Here is an 18,546-nt window from a genome sequence, read left to right on the forward strand (position 1 = left end):
AATAGGGGTGGGGAGACAAGCTAGAACAGCGGGAGTGGAGAAAAACATTCTAGAACAGTTTGAACGGATAGAGAACATTCTAGCATGAAAGGGGCAGAACTTTCTAGAACAGTGTAAATGGAATAGAACATTCTAGAACTGTGTGTATGGAGGAAAACATTCCTAAACATCTTAACTGGAGTAGGACATTCTAGACGAGTGTGAATGGCAAAGAACGTTCTAGAACGGTGTGTATGGAGGAAAACATTCTAGAGCAGTTTGAATTTAGGATACCATTCTAGAACAGTTTGTGGGGAGTAGAACATTCTAGAACAGTGTGTAGGGAGGAGGACGTTCTAGAACAGTGTGAATGGAAGAGAACATTCTAGAACAGCCTGAATGGGAGGTGTTCTAGAACAGTATGATTATGAAGAGAATGATCACACACAGCTAGGCCACACCAACTAAACTGTGCTCTGTTGGTGTTTATGTGGTCAGTGTGCTGGCCTTGTTGGTGTTTATGTGGTCAGTGTGCTGGCCTTGTTGGTGTTTATGTGGTCAGTGTGCTGGCCTTGTTGGTGTTTATGTGGTCGGTGTGCTGCCCTTGTTGATGTTTATATGGTCAGTGTGCTGGCCTTATTTATATAGTCAGTGTGCTGGCCTTGTTGGTGTTTGTGTGGTCAGTGTGCTGGTCTTGTTTATATGGTCAGTGTGCTGGCCTTGTTGGTGTTTATATGGTCAGTGTGCTGGCCTTGTTGGTGTTTGTTTGGTCAGTGTGCTGGCCTTGTTGGTGTTTGTTTGGTCAGTGTGCTGGCCTCAGTGGTCAGTGTGACTGTAGAGCAGTGGTGCTGTGGTCCTCTGGGTTGAGTGATGACGCTAACAGGTGTTTGTGGACTCGTCTTTTGTCTTACAGGGATGAAGACAAAGCCCTGCGCTGTTATTTCTGTGCTCATGCTGACGTGTTCGCTGTAACGTTATACTCACTAAAGCAACAGAGAGGGACAGCGGGCAGCCTCCGGCTGATCCTACTGTCATTAACACTCGAGAGTGGACGCTCCATCAGGCCGAGAGACCTTGAGGTTAAGTCCTATTGTAAGAGACTCCTGGGGCACTATGAAGAGTGACATTCGTGGAGGATACCTGATCGTCCGTTGGGGCACAAACCGAATCAGAGCATCAAAGGCAGGTTTCCTCATGTTTCAGATAAAGTAAAGGTTAACTAACCGGATGATACTGACCTGATATTGACCAGAGACGTTGGCAGTGCACTGGGCAGCAGAAGATTCCAGGGTGGCAGCTGCTGCTCTTAAATTCAGACTTCACCAGATCTCCATCATGCAACTCCTTCAACTATAACAGAGAGAGAGAGAGAGAGAGAGAGAGAGAGAGAGAGAGAGATAAAGGAAGAGAAAGGCAGAGAAAGAAAGGTGGAGAGAAAATGAGAGAGAGTGCAAGAGGGAGAAAGATAAAGGAAGAAGGAAGAAGATAATCCTTCAGAGAGAGCGAGAAAAAGAGAGAGAGAGAGAGAGAGAGAGAAATAGATGGGAGAGACAGTAAGATAAAGTAGGGAAAAGGAGAAAAAGAATGAGAAAGAAAGTGGGAGAGAGAGAGAGTGAGTGAGTGAGAGAGAGAGAGAGAGAGAGAGAGAGAGAGAGAGAGAGAGGTCAGTAAGATAAAGGAAGAGAAAGGCAGAGAAAGGAAGGGGAGAGAAAATGAGAGAGTAAAGCAGATAATAATTCAACGAAAGGGAGAGGTGGGAGAGAGAGGTGGTAGAGAGAGCAAGATAAAATAGGGGGGGGAAAGGGGGAAAAGAATGAGAAAGAAAGTGGGGGAAGAGAGTGAGAGAGAGCAAGCGAGAGAGGTCAGTAAGATAAAGGAAGAGAAAGGCAGAGAAAGAAAGGTGGAGAGGGAGAAAAAGAGAGAAAAGGAGAGAGAGAAAGAGCGAGGAAAATAAAGGAAGAGGATAATACCTCGAAGGGAGAGAGAGAGAGAGAGAGAGAGAGAGAGAGAGAGAGAGAGAGAGAGAGAGCAGTTATTATGCAGTTATTATAAGCTGGTTGTTAATGGTGGGTTATTGTGGGGTATCATGGTATAATTTATGATGATAATGATAATATAGCGCCCACCCCTTCTGAGCACATGTACACATACACATTATAATGAGGGCTGCACAATATATTGGTTGCTAACCATTGGTTGCTAGTGTCTGTGCCTTTGTGTTCTCCGTTACAGAAACACTGAGGAAAATCCCTAACAAGTACATTACTGTTGAGCATTTCACTCCAGTCCACCCTGAATGACTGTCTACATCTTTATTTGTGCAGAAATTTTGAAAAATCAGTGGAATCAATTCTGTAAATTAAAAACAAACCATATGAACTGCGTATTTGGATTACAGCAATGCTCTGTGATTGTGAAGTGCAGTATCAGTAGTGTAGATAAACAGCACTATACTGGAGACGCTGCTGCCAGATAATTACTGTAATTCTACAGACGAATGTTTTACAGTACGCAGATAGAGACGAGGTTTAGAAAGTGCTGAAGTATCCCCTTTACCAAACATCCGTATACCAAACATTCCTCACTGGAGTGTAGAATTCAGGACTGTTTGAAAAGGCAGTAAACATTGCACTGCACTTCTAACTGCTGGAGCTGTTTACATCTGAGAAATGACAGCGACACGCTGGCATCATGTCACCTTTCAATGGATTACAGCTTCTCTATTACTGTTTTCTCTACAGATGATAAATATTACATTGCCATAAATATTACATCACAGCATGTTGCCATTGGTAAGCTGTAATGCCATGACTTTAAAAATTCCCTACTATGCAGAGATAAGTTTAGACAATGCTGACATCTAGTGGCGATGCACTATAATGCAAGGAGCATTCATTCATTCAGGGAATATATATATATATATATGTATATAGATATAGATATAGATATATAGATAGATAGATATATAGATAGATATTGTGATAGGCTAAATATATATACAAAATCATTATTTATAGGGTACTTTCTATTGGTGAAATAAGAGCAGTGTCCGAAAAATCTGGCCAATCATTAAATATCATATAAGTGGAGTGAGTCAATTTCAGAATACTGTGCGTCCTCCATTTTTTCCTATGTAAAAAAATTAAGTTTGAATGAATGCTGTTACAAACACCATTAAATCGTTTAAAAACCCCTGGTTGGATATAGGATCTACAATCCTGCAAAGTTTTGTGGCTCTAGCTCGAAAGCTGTAGGAGTAGGATTGCAGATTTTTGACTATAGAATAACAGTAAGAAGAGGACAAATAAACATAAACATTGTTCTATGCAGAGGTGGTGCTAACTTCTTTTCACGTAAAATTTGATCAGGGATGTCTAAACTTTTGCTTACACCTGTATCTGTGGATGAGTGCGTTTATCCTGAGGTCAGCAGGTGGAGTGCAGGTTGAAGTAATTCTTAATGACATTAATATATAAAGATTTATACCTTTGTATCGATTTATAACCACTTATCCTACAGTAAACAGCCACATATTATTTTGGGGGTATTTTTGCCCTGTACTTGGGTTTTAATTAAATATGGGGATATTATTGCTCTTGTTCCCTTTAATTTACACTGCTTTGGACCAATCACTGGGTAGGATTTGATACATTAAAACTTTTATAGGTTTGTCTTTATACGGAAGTCCTGAGATGCCTTGAGGTAGTTATAATTTTTTGGATTGTTATTTTGGGATAACAAGTTTACTATCTTATCTCAAGATAACAAAATTATCTCGAAATAAGTTACTTATCTTGTTATCTCGAGACAACAAAAGTTGTTATCTTGAGATAATTAGTTATATATCTTGTTATCTCGAAACAATTGTTAAAATTGTGGTAAAATTGTTATCTTGGAACAATAAGTTACTTATTTTGTTATCTCAAGATAACAATCCAGAAAATTACAGCAACAGCTCATGGCCTATCCGAACTATCTTTAAGATAAAAGTAGAAAAAAATAAAAGAAACAATAGAAGGATGCTCAAAAAAGATGCTCACAGAAAAGAAGCTGAGACTTTCCTCCTTGGCCTCTTCATCCTTTGCTGCAGACATGTTTTCCAGACACTTCTGTAGTATAAGGCTGTGGAGTTTGTGTTTAAGCTTGGTCATCACGACACTGAAGAGTGCCACGTCCCTCTTACTGCGCTCCTGAATGGGATAACAGCGTTTCTGTAACTGTGCCTTTGAGACTGATACAGTGGGGGAAATAACTATTCAACATGTCGATATTTTTTTTTTCTGAAACGTTTCCAACGGAGCTGTTCATATGACATTCAGACCTGACATTGATATTAGCTCGAGTTCTTTTTCTGTGCTGAGTGGAACTTTTGTCAGTGTTCTGAAAAAATAATCCAACCTAGCAAGAGTCGCTATGGAAAATGCTTTTGTGGACACAAGAACCAACTTATTTATATATATCTTTATCTACCTATTCAGCCTACAGCAGTTTATCCCTTAAACTCAACCACTAAAAGGGCCGTATTAAAAAATCTCAGCAAATCTGTAGGCCAGTTTTTATTTCATTTTACTTAACATTTTGCCATGACTTGGACTGGCCATTGTTTATTTAAAATATGCCAAAACTGCAACAGCAAAATAGGCACTTGTTACTCATTTTAAAAATAATTCTAAATAAAAATGATTGTTTTAGGTAGATTTTTTAAAACTGCCTATTTGCTTGAACTAGACACCAGGCATCTTTTCTTTTTGTGTAACCGCTGACCCATAGATTGTTGGGGAAGGGGGTTGGAGCGCACATTATGCTGCAGTGCATGCTCGGGACTATATTGCAGGTCAGGGTGAACCGGGCTAAAAATTAAAATAATTTCGCAGGCCGAATGGGATTGTGCCATGGGCCTGACGTGGCCTGCGGGCCTTGTGTTTGACACACGGGTTCTAGGAAGTGTTTCAGCTCTGAGTGCTTTTTGAATGAAGCACATTCACTTTAGTTGATTGAAGCTTCCACGAAACTACATTTCACTTGTGTCGCATGAGGTAACGCCTGAAAACCTGACCTAGGAGTATAAGCGGCTTAGATAGTGTGTGCGTGTGTGTGTGTGTGTGTGTGTGTGTGTGTGTGTGTGTGTGTGTCTCTTTTTCTTGAAATAATGCTTTTTTTCATTAGCAATCTCCCAGACCTTTTCTTCTGGATCTTTTTGTGATGTATCAACCCACAATAAGTTAAATTATAAAAGGGGGAGAAACATCACAAAACATGTCGAATATGGGTTCTTCTTCTAGTTGTTAGCTATTTAAACAGCTATTTAAATGGCTGCTTTTACCATCATGTCACATTAGCCAGCTGTAACTCTATCAGCTTTGCTAGAATTGTGGCAAAGATGTAAATATAAGCTAAATAACACACTGCAGATGATTATATATAGTCACAATGATGCGACATATGAAAAAAACACTGTAATTTGTGTAACTACTGTACAGACTGAATGAGTTGAATGCAACCGGCAACTATAGCAAGAAAGCTTCACCAGCCTATAGGTGCCTATGTGGGTCCATACTTCAGTTTTTGCATGTGTCGCGCTGGTACGAGTGGATCAGACACAGCAGTGCTGCTGAAGTTTTTAAATAGTGTTCACTCACTCCTACCTTGTTTCTCCACCTTCTAGATGTGAAGTCAGAGACAGTAGCTCATCTGTTGCTGCACAGTTTGTGTTGGTCATCCTCTAGTTCTTCATCAGTGGTCACAGGGCACTGTTGGCTGGATATTTCTGGTTGGTGGACTATTTTCAGTCCAGCTGTGACACTGAGGTGTTTAAAAACTCCAGCAGCACTGCTGTATCTGATCCACTCAGACCAGCGCAACAAAAACTAACACACCACCACCATGTCAGTATCACAGCAGTGCTGAGAATGATCCACCACCCAAATCATCCCTGCTCTGTGGTGGTCCTGTGTGGGTTCCTGACCACTGAAGAACAGGGTAAAGAGGGCTAACAAAGCATGCAGAGAAACAGATGGACTACAGTCTGTAACTGTAGAACTACAAAGTGCTCCTATATAGTAAGTGGAGCTGATAAAATGGACAGTGAGTGTAGAAACAAGGAATTGGTGTTAATATTATGGCTGACTGGTGTTTAGATTAGTTTAGTTAGTGAGTAATAAGTCTTAAGATTAATGACTGAACAATAAGCCTTCAGCCAGCACAGGTCCTGAGAAGTATTGTGTTGAGAAGTAACTACTTCAGCAGGCCCTAAGTTTGTTGGTAATTTCTAGAGCCTGCGTGTCTATGGGTATCAGTATCAGGCTGAAATCAGCAGAAAATGTTGGGTCAGATATCAGATGGAAAAAAAAAGGGAATCTGATCTAATCCTGTGACAAATCTAACCCGAAACAGCACTGACTCACACTGTGTCATGTGATGTTGTTAGCTGTGTATTTCTTCCTGTGGGGTAATACACTGTTTGAGTAGACTGAGCCTACTTTTAGATGCTCATCTTAAAGGGGCATTCCAGCCTTAAACTAACATTTAATATGTTAATTTTCATGTAATTTAATGTTTTCTATCATTTTATCATCAGTTTTCTCACTACACTCTTAAAAATGATGACTCTTCAAGGGTTCTTTAGTAAAGGGAATGGTCATATATAGAACCATGTCATGCTTAAATGTTTTCTTGCATGGTGAAATGGTTCTTCAGATTGGAGGTGGTGTTGCATATGGTTCTATATTGAACCTTTTTAAAAATGCTTGTATTTCGCTTTAAAAAACGTTCTTCTTTTACAACAGCAGAACCCTTTTCGGTGCTATATAGAACCATAAATAGCACATCCTCCATTAATCTGAAGAACCATTTCACCATACAAAGAATCATTTATGCATAAAATGGTTCTATGTAGATCTCATGTTTCTAAATAAAACTATCTTTTTTTAAGAGTGTACAATACCCAGCATACCTTACACAAATACAGCACACAATCATTGGGAATCCTTACAGTGCTCAACAAATCCTGATTGCCAGATGTAGAGGCGAATAAATACATCTTTAAATTATGTTTACTTCAGATGTAGCAATGGTTATTTTTTCTCAGCCACATTGTCCTTTTAAGTGAAGTGCTCTCTCTCTCTCTCTCTCTCTCTCTCTCTCTCTCTATATATATATATATATATATATATATATGTTTGTGTGTGTGTGCGTGTGTGAGTGTGTACAGTCATGTGCCCATGGTCGAATTACTTTAAAATTAAGTTTTATTGATTTTCTACGTGGAAATAAGTTAACATATCCTGTACTAAAGAGAACACATTTAATTCATAATTTATTGTTTATTTGCTGGATTTAACGTGTTCTGAAAAACATAATAAGACATCAGATGTTGCCTGTGCAAATGTTGATATTTTTTTCATATTTTATACGTTTCTTACGTTTATTTTACCTTGTATACGTTTATTTTCAATTAGAAAATGAACAAAACATCTCTCTTCGAAACTTTTGCACACGACCGTAAGCGTTAGTGAAGAGCTGTGTGTGCTGTTCTGTGTCACTGCACACCTGGAAAAGAAAGCTGACAGAGATGCTTAATGTTAATATAATTATATTTTAAAAAATATTTGGAGACCAAAGAACACCTTTATAGTCCCGAAAGAAAATAAACGCGACGCACGCCGTATAATCCGCGTCACTGTCTGTATCCCTCCGCCTGGCCGGCGGCCTACATGTGTATCCTTCCTCCACCCGCCCGGCACTCGCGGGCGCAGACGGATGCCGCGTAGGAACGGCTTCTACAGAGGGAGGCAAAAATCGCTCACAGCCAGCCCCGATGAGTCTGGAGCGCCTTTACTAAACCACGTTTCAGTCTGATGAGGCTTTAGCTGGCGCGTTAAGTGAACTGACGCTTGAGAAGATTATAGAGGAGATACATTTTTTCTAGTTAGCCAGGCATGGCCGACATCGACAAGCTCAACATAGACAGCATCATTCAGCGCCTCCTGGAAGGTAAGATTTGAGAAATTTTGAAGGATAAAAGTGTGTTTTATGACCTAAATCACACCACGTAAGGCTTTTTAAATCACAAGTATTCTGGGGGTCAATTTATTGCACAAGAGGTCAGTTGTTGTAGCTTAAAGAAGGGTAGGGATTCGCCAGCCTGAGGTAGGTAGGGTTAGCTAAGCTAGCTAGCTGGCTAGGTTAGTTCACGCTACTTAGCTTCCCTGCTTGACAGCAAACGTTTTTATTTTTTAATAATTTTTTAGACCAAACGCACTAAATTCGCTTCAGCTTTTGGTGTGGATGTCTTCTGAAATTGAAACGTGTAAAAATATATCGAGTTAATGTCAGCTACTGTCATTTCTAGCATCGTAACTTGGGGAGAATTGACGTAATGTTAAGGAGGCTGAAGTCGGCTCCCTTCTCGTCCGCTCCTTGTTCCAGTTTTCCCGTTCCACCTTAAATGGCGCGGCGCTTCCCTTCAGGCGCCGGAGGGACCCGAAAGCAACTGCTGCGGCATTTAAGGTGGAACGGGAAGATTCGAGGAAGAAGCTAGCTTCAGCTTCGTGTGACGTTAGCCCGCTAACCAGCTATCCCAGGACACAGTTTAACGTTAACCGTTCCCTTTTTGAAAACACTGTTTTGTTGATGTATTTCGCGTTAAAAGGTTATTTTTTGTGCCCAAAGGGTCACTAATATTACTCGTAAATTATTTGGTAAAGCACCCAGACATTAGTGTTAGCTAACGTTAGCTCACTGCCTGTTCATGGTTTGAAAAAGCTGACTTCAGTATGCTGGCGCTTGTTTGTTTGAAAGCAAGGTAGAAAACGAAATGGTTGCAGATCATCAAGATTACATTGGTGTAAGCAATAAATGTGCCCTGTGTTTCTTTTTCTACCCAGGAAAATTGCAACTAGATAACGTAGCTAGATACAGAAGATAAGCACACACAAATAGCCGCTCTGGCAGCGCTGAGTTTATTATTTATTAATAGAATTATTAAAGGGGAATGCCACAAACTTTTCAACATTTCTGAATAATTGAGTCCTTGGGATGTAAAGTCATTTAGAGTGGTTTGGTGTGAAATGGCTCATTGTAGAGAAACTTGGTGGTGGTGATAGGATCCAGGGTCACAATGTCTAACAACACAGATATAGCACTTGTATTTACTATCCAAAACCACCAGTGAACCTAGTGGTGTCTGCTGAGTTTTTCTGTGTAATGTTGATAATGGTAAAATAGTCATAAATCTGAAAAAAATATGTGGGGTCAGTTTGCCTTTCAACACCCTGCATGTACCTCTCTGCCATGAATGGATTGAAATATATGGATTCAAATACATTTTTAGTCAAAAACTTTTATCACATAAAAATAACAATGTTTGAGATGTCAGACAGTATATATCTGACCGTTTCATGTAATAACTTTATGTAAAGGAGTTCTTAGAGACGGACGTCTGGTTCCCGTCACCACCACTTTGAACAGTTCTGATTTGACACATTTCTCTAGTGCGGAGTGTTTAAATTAAACCGCTCTGAATTGGTTTATGTCTCAGCCATTTAATAATGTAGAATTTTTTAAAAGTCAGTGGAGTTCCCTTTTAAAGTGAATAGATTGTGTTCTTACTGTAGAGAATAGCGTGGTTTGGTAGTTGTGCACTGCAGGGGAGAGACGACCCACTTTTTTTCATGCGGTTTGCCCTGTTTAAGCTCTCTGCGCTCTGAGTATCTCACAGAAAGCAGAGCTGGTGATGCTGAGGACTGGGGTTGACCAGCAGCTCCACTGATGGTCCACTGGACTGGATGTTATAGCAGGCACGAACAGTTCAGACTGTTCATGATTTGGCTTCCAGAAAAAGGAAAGATGAACCCTCTTGTTTCCTAGAAGTAGTTTGCGAGTCGACTGACAGCAGCAGTCAGGAATGGGCAAACAGTTGCCACCCCAGGGTGGTGTACTAAGAAGTTTGGATTCATAAGTCTAGGGCTTCTGCTAATTAGTAATATGTTATTTCGTCTATGCATTGGCTAATCTAAATGATTTATTTCTATTATAAAAAAGCCAGTGGACAATATAAAGTTAAAAGATTTCCAATGAATATTTTAACTTAAATTTCAGCAGTTGATTAAAACAAGTGGGATCTTCCAAGAGCACCACCTGATAATCAGAGAAAGCATATCTTGCTTAGCAGAGAGATTTTCAAAGTGAAACGTTCAATACTTTGCAAAGATATGATGCTGTGGACGTCAGACACATTTCCAGATCTGGCTTTTGTATCCTGAGTCATGCCATACAGTGAGTCTTGTTTTTTTTTTGTTTTTTTTTAAGCAAAACTGTGTTTCCTTTACAGATTAAAACCTAGAGGCAACAGCTAATCTGACAAAATTGACAAAATCTTGCTGGTTGTGGCCAGCTTGGTTTGCAGTAGATGTCAGGTGGCCCGTTTCTCAGTTGCTGCTGAGACTGCCTGTTGGTTAACTGAAGCAATAAGCATTCACTTTACTATTATTTTATCAAGAAGCAATTTATAGACAGTGAAAATGTGAATAATTAAACATTTGGCAAAAACTACCAACTCATACCAGCATGTTTCTGTTCAGAAACCAAAAGTGTGTTTGTTTTTGTTTTTTAAGGGGGCTTCTATGTGATGTTGCCACATTACTTGCCATGTTGAAATGGATTATTTGAGAAAGTTGGCATCAGAATTTGACTTAGCCTGTAGGTAAGGCTGAGGAACAGCCTTTCAGGCAGAAAAAAGGAACCCTTTTGTTTATAACTAATTTTCTATGTGAATGCTCACTCAGAAATTGCTTTCTGAACCATATTCATCATCTGAGGATACTAACTAAAAGCAGAGTTAGTAGTTGTTGTGGTCACATAGTGTTTTTTGTGTCTTTTACATATCGAGAACCGCATTGTTGCTGAATTTTATAAGACGATGCAATGCAATAAAGCTGGGTCATTTTAAACTCAATTAAAATGAATTCTGTCCTGTGTGGAGGATATTTGTACCATCGTAATATAATGCAGCATTTTAGGGCTTCTGTTGTTTGCCAACCATTTTTGCCTTTGTTATTTGGCTAATGAATGTTCAGACCAGTTCATGTGTTTATGTGAAAATGTTCATGTCCCCCTTCTTTTCATTTTACTCTTTGAAATAGTGACAATATTTAGAATTTGTTAGAAGGTGGCTGAGCAGTTAGAGACGGCACTTTGGAGATGGTGAGTGTACTTTACTGGGACTTGCTGGTCAATGTTTGATTTAAAAAAAGCTATAAATATTGTTGTTGTTTTTTTTTTCTTTGGAAGTTTTTGAATCAACATAGTTCACGAAATGTAAAATCCTATTTGAAATGGTGTTGTGGTGTCTCAACTCAGTTCAGGTTGAACAGCTGGAAAACCACTGAACTGGGATGTTTGAAGTGTATTGGATGAATTTGAAATATTTTAGTACTGTAGGATAATGTAAAATATGCATTATTATACACATTACTAACTAATGATTTCTGGCCTGTTGAGAATGTACGCTTTAGAAGATCTTTCTTCTAAACTGAGTAACTATGACAGCCATGCTTTGAACAAGATAAATCTCTCCTGTGTGTAGCGTCAGAGATCTGCCTCTGAACCTGCGTGCATCTTTATGGATGCATTATGGCCCTCATTGAAACCAGGCCATTCAGAGAGAGTAGTAAACCTTATCTCCTACACTGGTATTAATACAGGCTGTTCCTTTGGCAAGCTGTTCCCTTATGTAACTGCTCTCATGGCTACTAAAGGTGAAGAGGGCTATAGTGTTCAGTGCTCTGTGTTTGGACATTTAACGCTGGAGTTTCCAAGACTGTACACTTACTGGCCTTGTCGCTTGTATGAGTGTTTATTTCTGTTTAGGCCGTGGATTGTGGATGGATGTGCTACATATTTATGATTATTGACATTGTACAGAGGGCTTGAGATTGTAAAAGGCATGCACAATAATAACAGAATCATATGCAGCAATTGTTGAAAAACACAGAATTATTGGCATTTGACTGATAATTCAAACCAGTATTTTATGATCTGAAAGAGGAAAATGTTTAGATGTTGCTTATTTGCGATGCAAAAATGTCTGCATATTGTTTATTTTACTGTTTTGGAACCCTTTACTAGTAATTGTAAATATGGCATTTCTCTGTAGTGCCAGTCAAGGTGAATCTAGTCACAGTTTCTACTAGAGATGCACCGATACCACTTTTTCCCCTCTGATCCTGATATCGATACCTAATCCTTTAGTATCGGCCCATACTGAGTACTGATACAGATACTAACTCTATCGTATAAGTCTATTGTAATTACATTTTTAAAATATTTTATTTTGGTAAAATGTGTGTTCTTGTTACAAATAAAACACACATAGCTTGGCTAGATGGCATTTACTTGTTGGATTATATTTGTTAGATGCTTGAGAACTTACTGTTTATTTAATTTTGTATTTACTATTATAGAATCAGAAATAAGAACCATCTTTAACAACTTAATTAAACATAAAATATCTTGTTCACTTGTCCGGCATCTCTGAGTGCTATCAGTTCAGTAAATATTGCCATTGTATTAGCGACTTTTAGTGTTTTTTCTGGCTTGGTTGAAGCGATGGGCCATGAGACCCCACTGATGCAGCTGACGGATGGAGGCGCACCACAGGCAGGCCTTGTGAGCTGCTAGGTTAAAGGCTAAATCGTGACTAAAGGCTATCATTATGCCAAGAGTCTGGCGGTTTCTTCTGCTCTCAATAACGTTAACTCGGACTGTAAGTGACCACACAGCGGCAGACGAGTGATTACTGAAAGAAGCAGCTCAGCCGTTCAGGTAAGCAGCTCTGTTAGCATGTTCTTAACACCAAAAACTGGTGTTACAGGCCATCCTACCCACCCCAGAGAGAGCGAGGCCAATTGTGCTCTCTCGGACTCCTGGCTACGGACGGCTGTAGCATCACCAGGAATCGAAGCTAAACCGTGTTTGAAGCCAGTGGACGTGTACACGTCAGCTAATTCCTGTATAAGGCAGTATGTTATTAAAAACCAGTGTCTCATTTATGGAGTAATCTTTGACCATAATACTGCATGGCAACCGTAACGTACTGTTAAAAACATTGCAGAAGGTGATTATTATTAATAATAATAATGTTTTGAACAGTGAGGTATTTTCACATTTATTTTTTGTCTTATACAAGCAGTGGACTGCTTTAGGCCATACTTTACATTGATTTGTTCCACACTTCATTTTGTGCCTAAACCCTTTAAGCTTGGTAAAGTCATTGTGACGCACGTCCTCTCGTGACTTATTACTGTAATAGATTGTTTCGTAATAGGCCCATTTCATAATAGATCTGTGGTAGACCCACGCCCCTGTAAGGTACGTAACAGCGTATGTTAGGACAAGGTGAATAAACAAGTCTAAAACTGCCTCGTTGGTTCTCCTTTTTTCCTGAGAAAGTGCAGCAATAAAAAAAATAAAAATGCGTGCCAGTAAATGGAAACCTGGACAAATAAACCCAAAAACCTTACAGTTTACCTCTGTTCTCCACTACTTCAGTATGGTGTTGCCAAATTAGAGAACATTCATTTATGTGTGCTGCCAATAAAACAGGTAAATGAAGATCTTTCCAGAGAACAGCAAAAACATTTTGTCCAAAGTAACGTGTAGCCCAGTAACGTGTAGTTGCTGTTTTATAAATGAGTGTCTTCCAGTTCTGCAGCAGCCATATTGCAGCATCACTGACGGTCTCAGGAGCTTTGGCCATTGTTTTCTTCTCAGTTTCAGGGCCTCCTTTATCTAACGTTCTCAGTAATTGCCCCTGAAGCTGATAAGAACATAGTGATTGGTTAACACTAAAAATGGCCAGAGTAACTCACTGTTAGACAAATGCCAAAGTAAATCTGTAGAGGAAAGTGAAGCAAAACATACTGAGATTAATGGTGTGTGTGTTTTTATTTATTTAATTGTTTAAGAATGTTTTTTTATTTTTTTTATCAATGGCACTGGGCCTGGGTATGTAGTATATTTACTGCTTTCATGGTACTGACCGAACTAATAAATTCTCCAGTGTCAAAAAAAAGTCAAACTTCATTACCTAAGTATTCCTGCTTAAGAATAAAGCATTTTACTCAGCACTTCTTCAATTCTGGTGGTCCTTTGATTAGTCTGGAATCTTTCATTCAGGAACCTCACACTTATTTCTGATTGAAGCGGCACCCACTTTTGCTTTGTATACAAATACAAATTATTTTGTATGTTGAACATTTAAGTACAAATACAAATTGCAGCAGTGTTTCTGGGAAACCCCCCCCCCACACACACACACACACAGATTACTCGTTATAGTGTTTTTATGGGAATCTTGGGGATAGATTTTGTTTTTTTGGGATAACTAATTTAGGTACATAGAAATGCAAAGATGTTAAAACAATTAACACATTCTTTGTTTTTTAACAAAAAAAAAAGTAATTTTCAAACTTTTTAATTGAGTATTAACATAGCCCAACACTTACATAATGAGCAGCTCGCTGGGCTTTGACTGTATTTCCTCCTGCGAGTAGGTTAAGCATTTAAGCATTTTGTGAACGATATTATTAGTGGTATTATATAATGTTCCTATAAACTATATACGGATACTGTATAGCTTGGTAGGTTTTAAAAGGGAAAAAATGACGTCGATGTACAGTATACTATTGCTAGATGTTGGTATCAGACAAAAAAAGCACTCTGTAAATGGTAACCCCACACTTGAATGAGCCCTGACCAAAACGGAACAACATACCAAGAGAGAACGTCAGTTCTGACTTTTAGACGGGCACCACAGCAGGGCTGGGAGCTTCTTCTGAACTGTGCAGCGTGGCTGAAGAATGACTCAGTGCAGCTGTGGGAACAAATCCGCCCTGCGTTTGTCGAGACAGGACAGATTAGTTTGAACAGTTGTACGGTGTGCACTGGCTAATACACAGTCCTGATGGGTCACAGCAGTGCTCAGCCACTCATACTGTGGACATAGAGAAGGACTTTTTATTTATTTATTTATTTTTAAGAGAAGTCCTAATATTAGCAGATTCATCAAATGTTTTTATTAACAGCACACTTTTTGTTGCCATGTTAACAGGATTGTCAGACAGGTTGTGTAATTAGGCTGGATCTTTTTGCTAAAAACACACCGTCTGTATTTAAAACATTTGTTTTGAGCGGTCTACTTCGTGGTTGTACTGGGGAACTGTACGCTGAGTCCTGAAATGTACAAGTTTATATTAGTGTCAAAGACCTTGCAGTAAATGTTAGTATGTATTCAATGATCTTATCAACAGTGTACTTACAGATTTGGACAATATATGGCCATGAGATATGATTATCTAAACAAAGCTTGTGATTTACCGTTACTGTCTGACTCAAGGCCCATAAACATTGACTGTACCCACACAGCTGACTGAGCAAGATGTGTAAATGTTTAATAGGTAAACTAAAGATGATGTACTGATTATACAGACTGTAAGTTATATAACAGAGCTATATTGAGTAATAAAAGCATAGCCAACATTTTAAATGATCAAAGTGCACAGGGTACTGTTTGAACGTTTCGGTTTCAGAGAAGGAGCTGTGTCTGTGTGTGTGTGTGTGTGTGTGTGTGTGTGTGTGTGTGTGTGTGTGTGTGGGTTTTAAGTTACTAATGCAAACACCCTGGTGTGTGAGTGTGTGTGCTGTTGTATCTCCAATGTACAATGGCTGGATTCCACCAGCCCACAGCGCAGATGTCCCCCTGGTTTGAGCATGCGTTAAAACACGCGTGGGTGGGTGTTTTCTTTGACTGACTTCACTGTAATTAAGGCAGAGTAATCGGATAGTCAAAGTTAGTCAGTCCCCTTTTGTCTTTATTTAATGGAATTAAAATGCTCTTTGTCCCAGTTATTTGTGTGTGAGAGAGAGAGAGAGAGAGAGAGAGAGAGAGAGAGAGAGAGAGAGAGAGAGAGAGAGACGAGTCTTTGTACGATCATGAAGTCAAGTGACCACCAGTTAGAATGACTCATTTTACATAATGGTAATTGCTGACTGTCCACTTTTCATACACCGTTTACAGTGTGAGCCTTAAAAGTGTCTAAATGTATGTTTATAACTATGTTCAACTGACATCCTCAACCAGATTTGACTAAACAGTCTAGGTCAGGGATTGGCAGTCCAAATGTTAAGAAAAGCCATTTTGTCCTTTCAACAAAAATCAAACCACCTTGGGAGCCACAACATTGTATGTCCATTTTATTGAAGTAATGTTTTACCATCTTGGCTGAAAATATGTCTTAATATGTGCCAGCTAATGTCCTGGTACTAAAAAATAAAGACTAGACTAAAACGTAAAATAGAAACGAAAACGCAGACTTACTTTGCTTTGCTTTAGCTCAGCTACAGCTGCTTTTCTCGCATCTCTGGCAGGAAACTTTTCTGCAAAAGCAGAACAGTTTCTTGTAAAATGTCCCTAAACGTTTGACTTTTTTTACGAGGCTGAAGTCGCTTCTCATTCACCAGCTTCTTGTTCTAATTTTCCCGTTCCACCTTAAATGGTGTTTGAGATGCCAGAATGTAACTGCTATGCCATTTAAGATGGAACAGGAAAATTCGAATGAAAAGCTGACTTCAGCATCGCGACTTTTTAGTGGTCAGGAAACCAGCTGGAGTGATTATAAACACAAATAAGTCCATTCGTCTCCAAATTATTGATGTTCGTCTTAAATCTTTCTCTTTAATTTTTTTGTTAGCTACTAGCTAGGCAAGATTCTTGTCTGTGTTGCTATGGTGACCAGCAGTCCGCATGCCAGTCTTCAGGGTTAAAGGGTGAATTGGCAGTTATACATCAACTCCAGTGTTTAAGACCATTAACTGTTAAAACTGTGTTTGAACGATCAGCAGAGCTTTATTTTACTGCTGAGGAGGATTATTTTGTTTTTACCTAAAAATCTAATTCTTTTTTGGCAAGAAGATGAGCAGATCCAGCTTTTTTTTCCCCATCTTGAAGCTTGAATACTGTATGTGATGTTGCTGATTGCCAGTTCACAAGCTCTGCAATAGATTAGATTATCAGATTAAATTGACCCAGCTAATATATGTTAAGATAAATATAGTTTAAAAATTATTATATCAGGATTTGCCAATAGCAAGTTTGATATAAAATGAGTGATGACTGCCTTTAACAGTAGAATATCATGGTCTTTAGAGAAACAACAATTTCTGCAAATTAAAATCTAAGTTTTTGGGAGCTTTATGAAAATATGGTGTTGAAAGAACTCAAGTGTGGTCCTTCCTCTTTGCTGTTTTCTCAACGAGTAAAACCAGCGAAAGCTGCCCCTTGTGGACATTTACAGACAGGCGGTCAACTTCCTATATCGTGTCAAACCCTGATGATCAAAAGCAGATCTTTTTCAGCTTTCTCATAGACCTGACAAACCAAACAGTGTTCAGTGTTCATTTAAGAAACTGTTAATGATAATCTTATACATAACTGTAGAAATTCATACACATTATTCTTTGGCCTAGTTCAAACTGTTAAGCATCAGTCACATGTGAATTTCTCAGATAGAAATGAACTGCCTTATTACACAGTTGTACTTCTTCAAAAAAAAATGTACAGTGTGTTCTCTTTATTTCTAAAAATAATCCTGTGTGATGATACAACTCTGGAGCTACATGTTTGACACCACATATGTGCCCAAACTAGCTTTGAAGGGTCTGCCAATCAAAAAAAAATATCTAAGGGGGTCTACCACTCACTGAAACACAATCTGGGTAGTTAATAATTAGAGCTCTGCATGATAAAGACATTTTCAATACATTAAATAAATGAAACAAATGACCAGATCTTGTTCTTAGAATCTAAAATTGCACTGTATCTGAAAAAACATGTAGTTACACCCCTAGAGCATAGAGCAGGGTGGTCAGGATGTCCTGTTCTCATAGAGCTGAATGCTATAGACTGTACCTGCTTGCCTGTCATAGGAATGTATGAAATTTCATCTGCCTGCAGTGTGTTTGTGCGTGTTTGGCTGATGTGTACAGTGACCTGGTCCTTGAGTTTGGAATGTAGCTGTGTTTATGTGTGGCTGACTCACCTCAGTTCTTGTTGGGCAGGTTTAAGAAGCCGTAGTATGCAGTGTAACTATTTTGCCAGGGAACAGTGTTGCAGAGCCAAGTACGATGCGATGATGCAATTGTTGCAGCCTCTGGGTTTGGCATGCGTTGAGAAAGTGGCAGAAGAATTAAGATTTTTTTTTTTGTTTGTTTGTTTAAAGGCAGGTTGGAACATACTGTACCTGAAATTTCAAATGATACCAAAAAGTCAAAAGTCGTGCACTAGAGCAGATTGTAGCTTGGTGTTGGGCTAAATACAGTATTTCCTCGAGGATTTTTTTTCAGCAGCGCTGGCAGACAAGACCCCCCTCGCCAACCTTCTACTTTACTGTCCAGCGACTGAAGATCAGACTTAGGCTGTCGGTCTTGCCTGTTTCAGTACTTTTTTTTTTTGCTGTGAAGTTGTAAACAAACAAAATATTCCATCTCTAACAGTAGCTCGCCCTTGTTGGC

The 18,546-nt window shown here is 39.1% G+C and overlaps 1 protein-coding gene across 3 annotated transcripts in view; it reads left to right on the plus strand.

Moving 5' to 3' along the window:
* Positions 1-7,700: 7,700 nt before the first annotated feature.
* Positions 7,701-18,546, plus strand: part of ppp1cc (protein phosphatase 1, catalytic subunit, gamma isozyme) — a 28,391-nt gene continuing 17,545 nt past the window's right edge. Inside the window, exon 1 of one of the 3 annotated variants that reach the window (XM_036580587.1) lies at positions 7,701-7,971. In XM_036580587.1, coding sequence (XP_036436480.1) covers positions 7,917-7,971 — 55 coding nt within the window. In that variant the 5' untranslated portion in view covers positions 7,701-7,916. Of the gene's footprint in view, positions 7,972-9,680; positions 10,255-18,546 lie in introns of those variants that run through there. The other 2 variants (XM_036580588.1, XM_036580586.1) reach the window with 2 other exon arrangements.

The sequence above is a fragment of the Colossoma macropomum genome, unplaced genomic scaffold (assembly GCF_904425465.1).
Source record: "Colossoma macropomum unplaced genomic scaffold, Colossoma_macropomum, whole genome shotgun sequence".
Taxonomy (NCBI): Eukaryota; Metazoa; Chordata; class Actinopteri; order Characiformes; family Serrasalmidae; genus Colossoma; species Colossoma macropomum.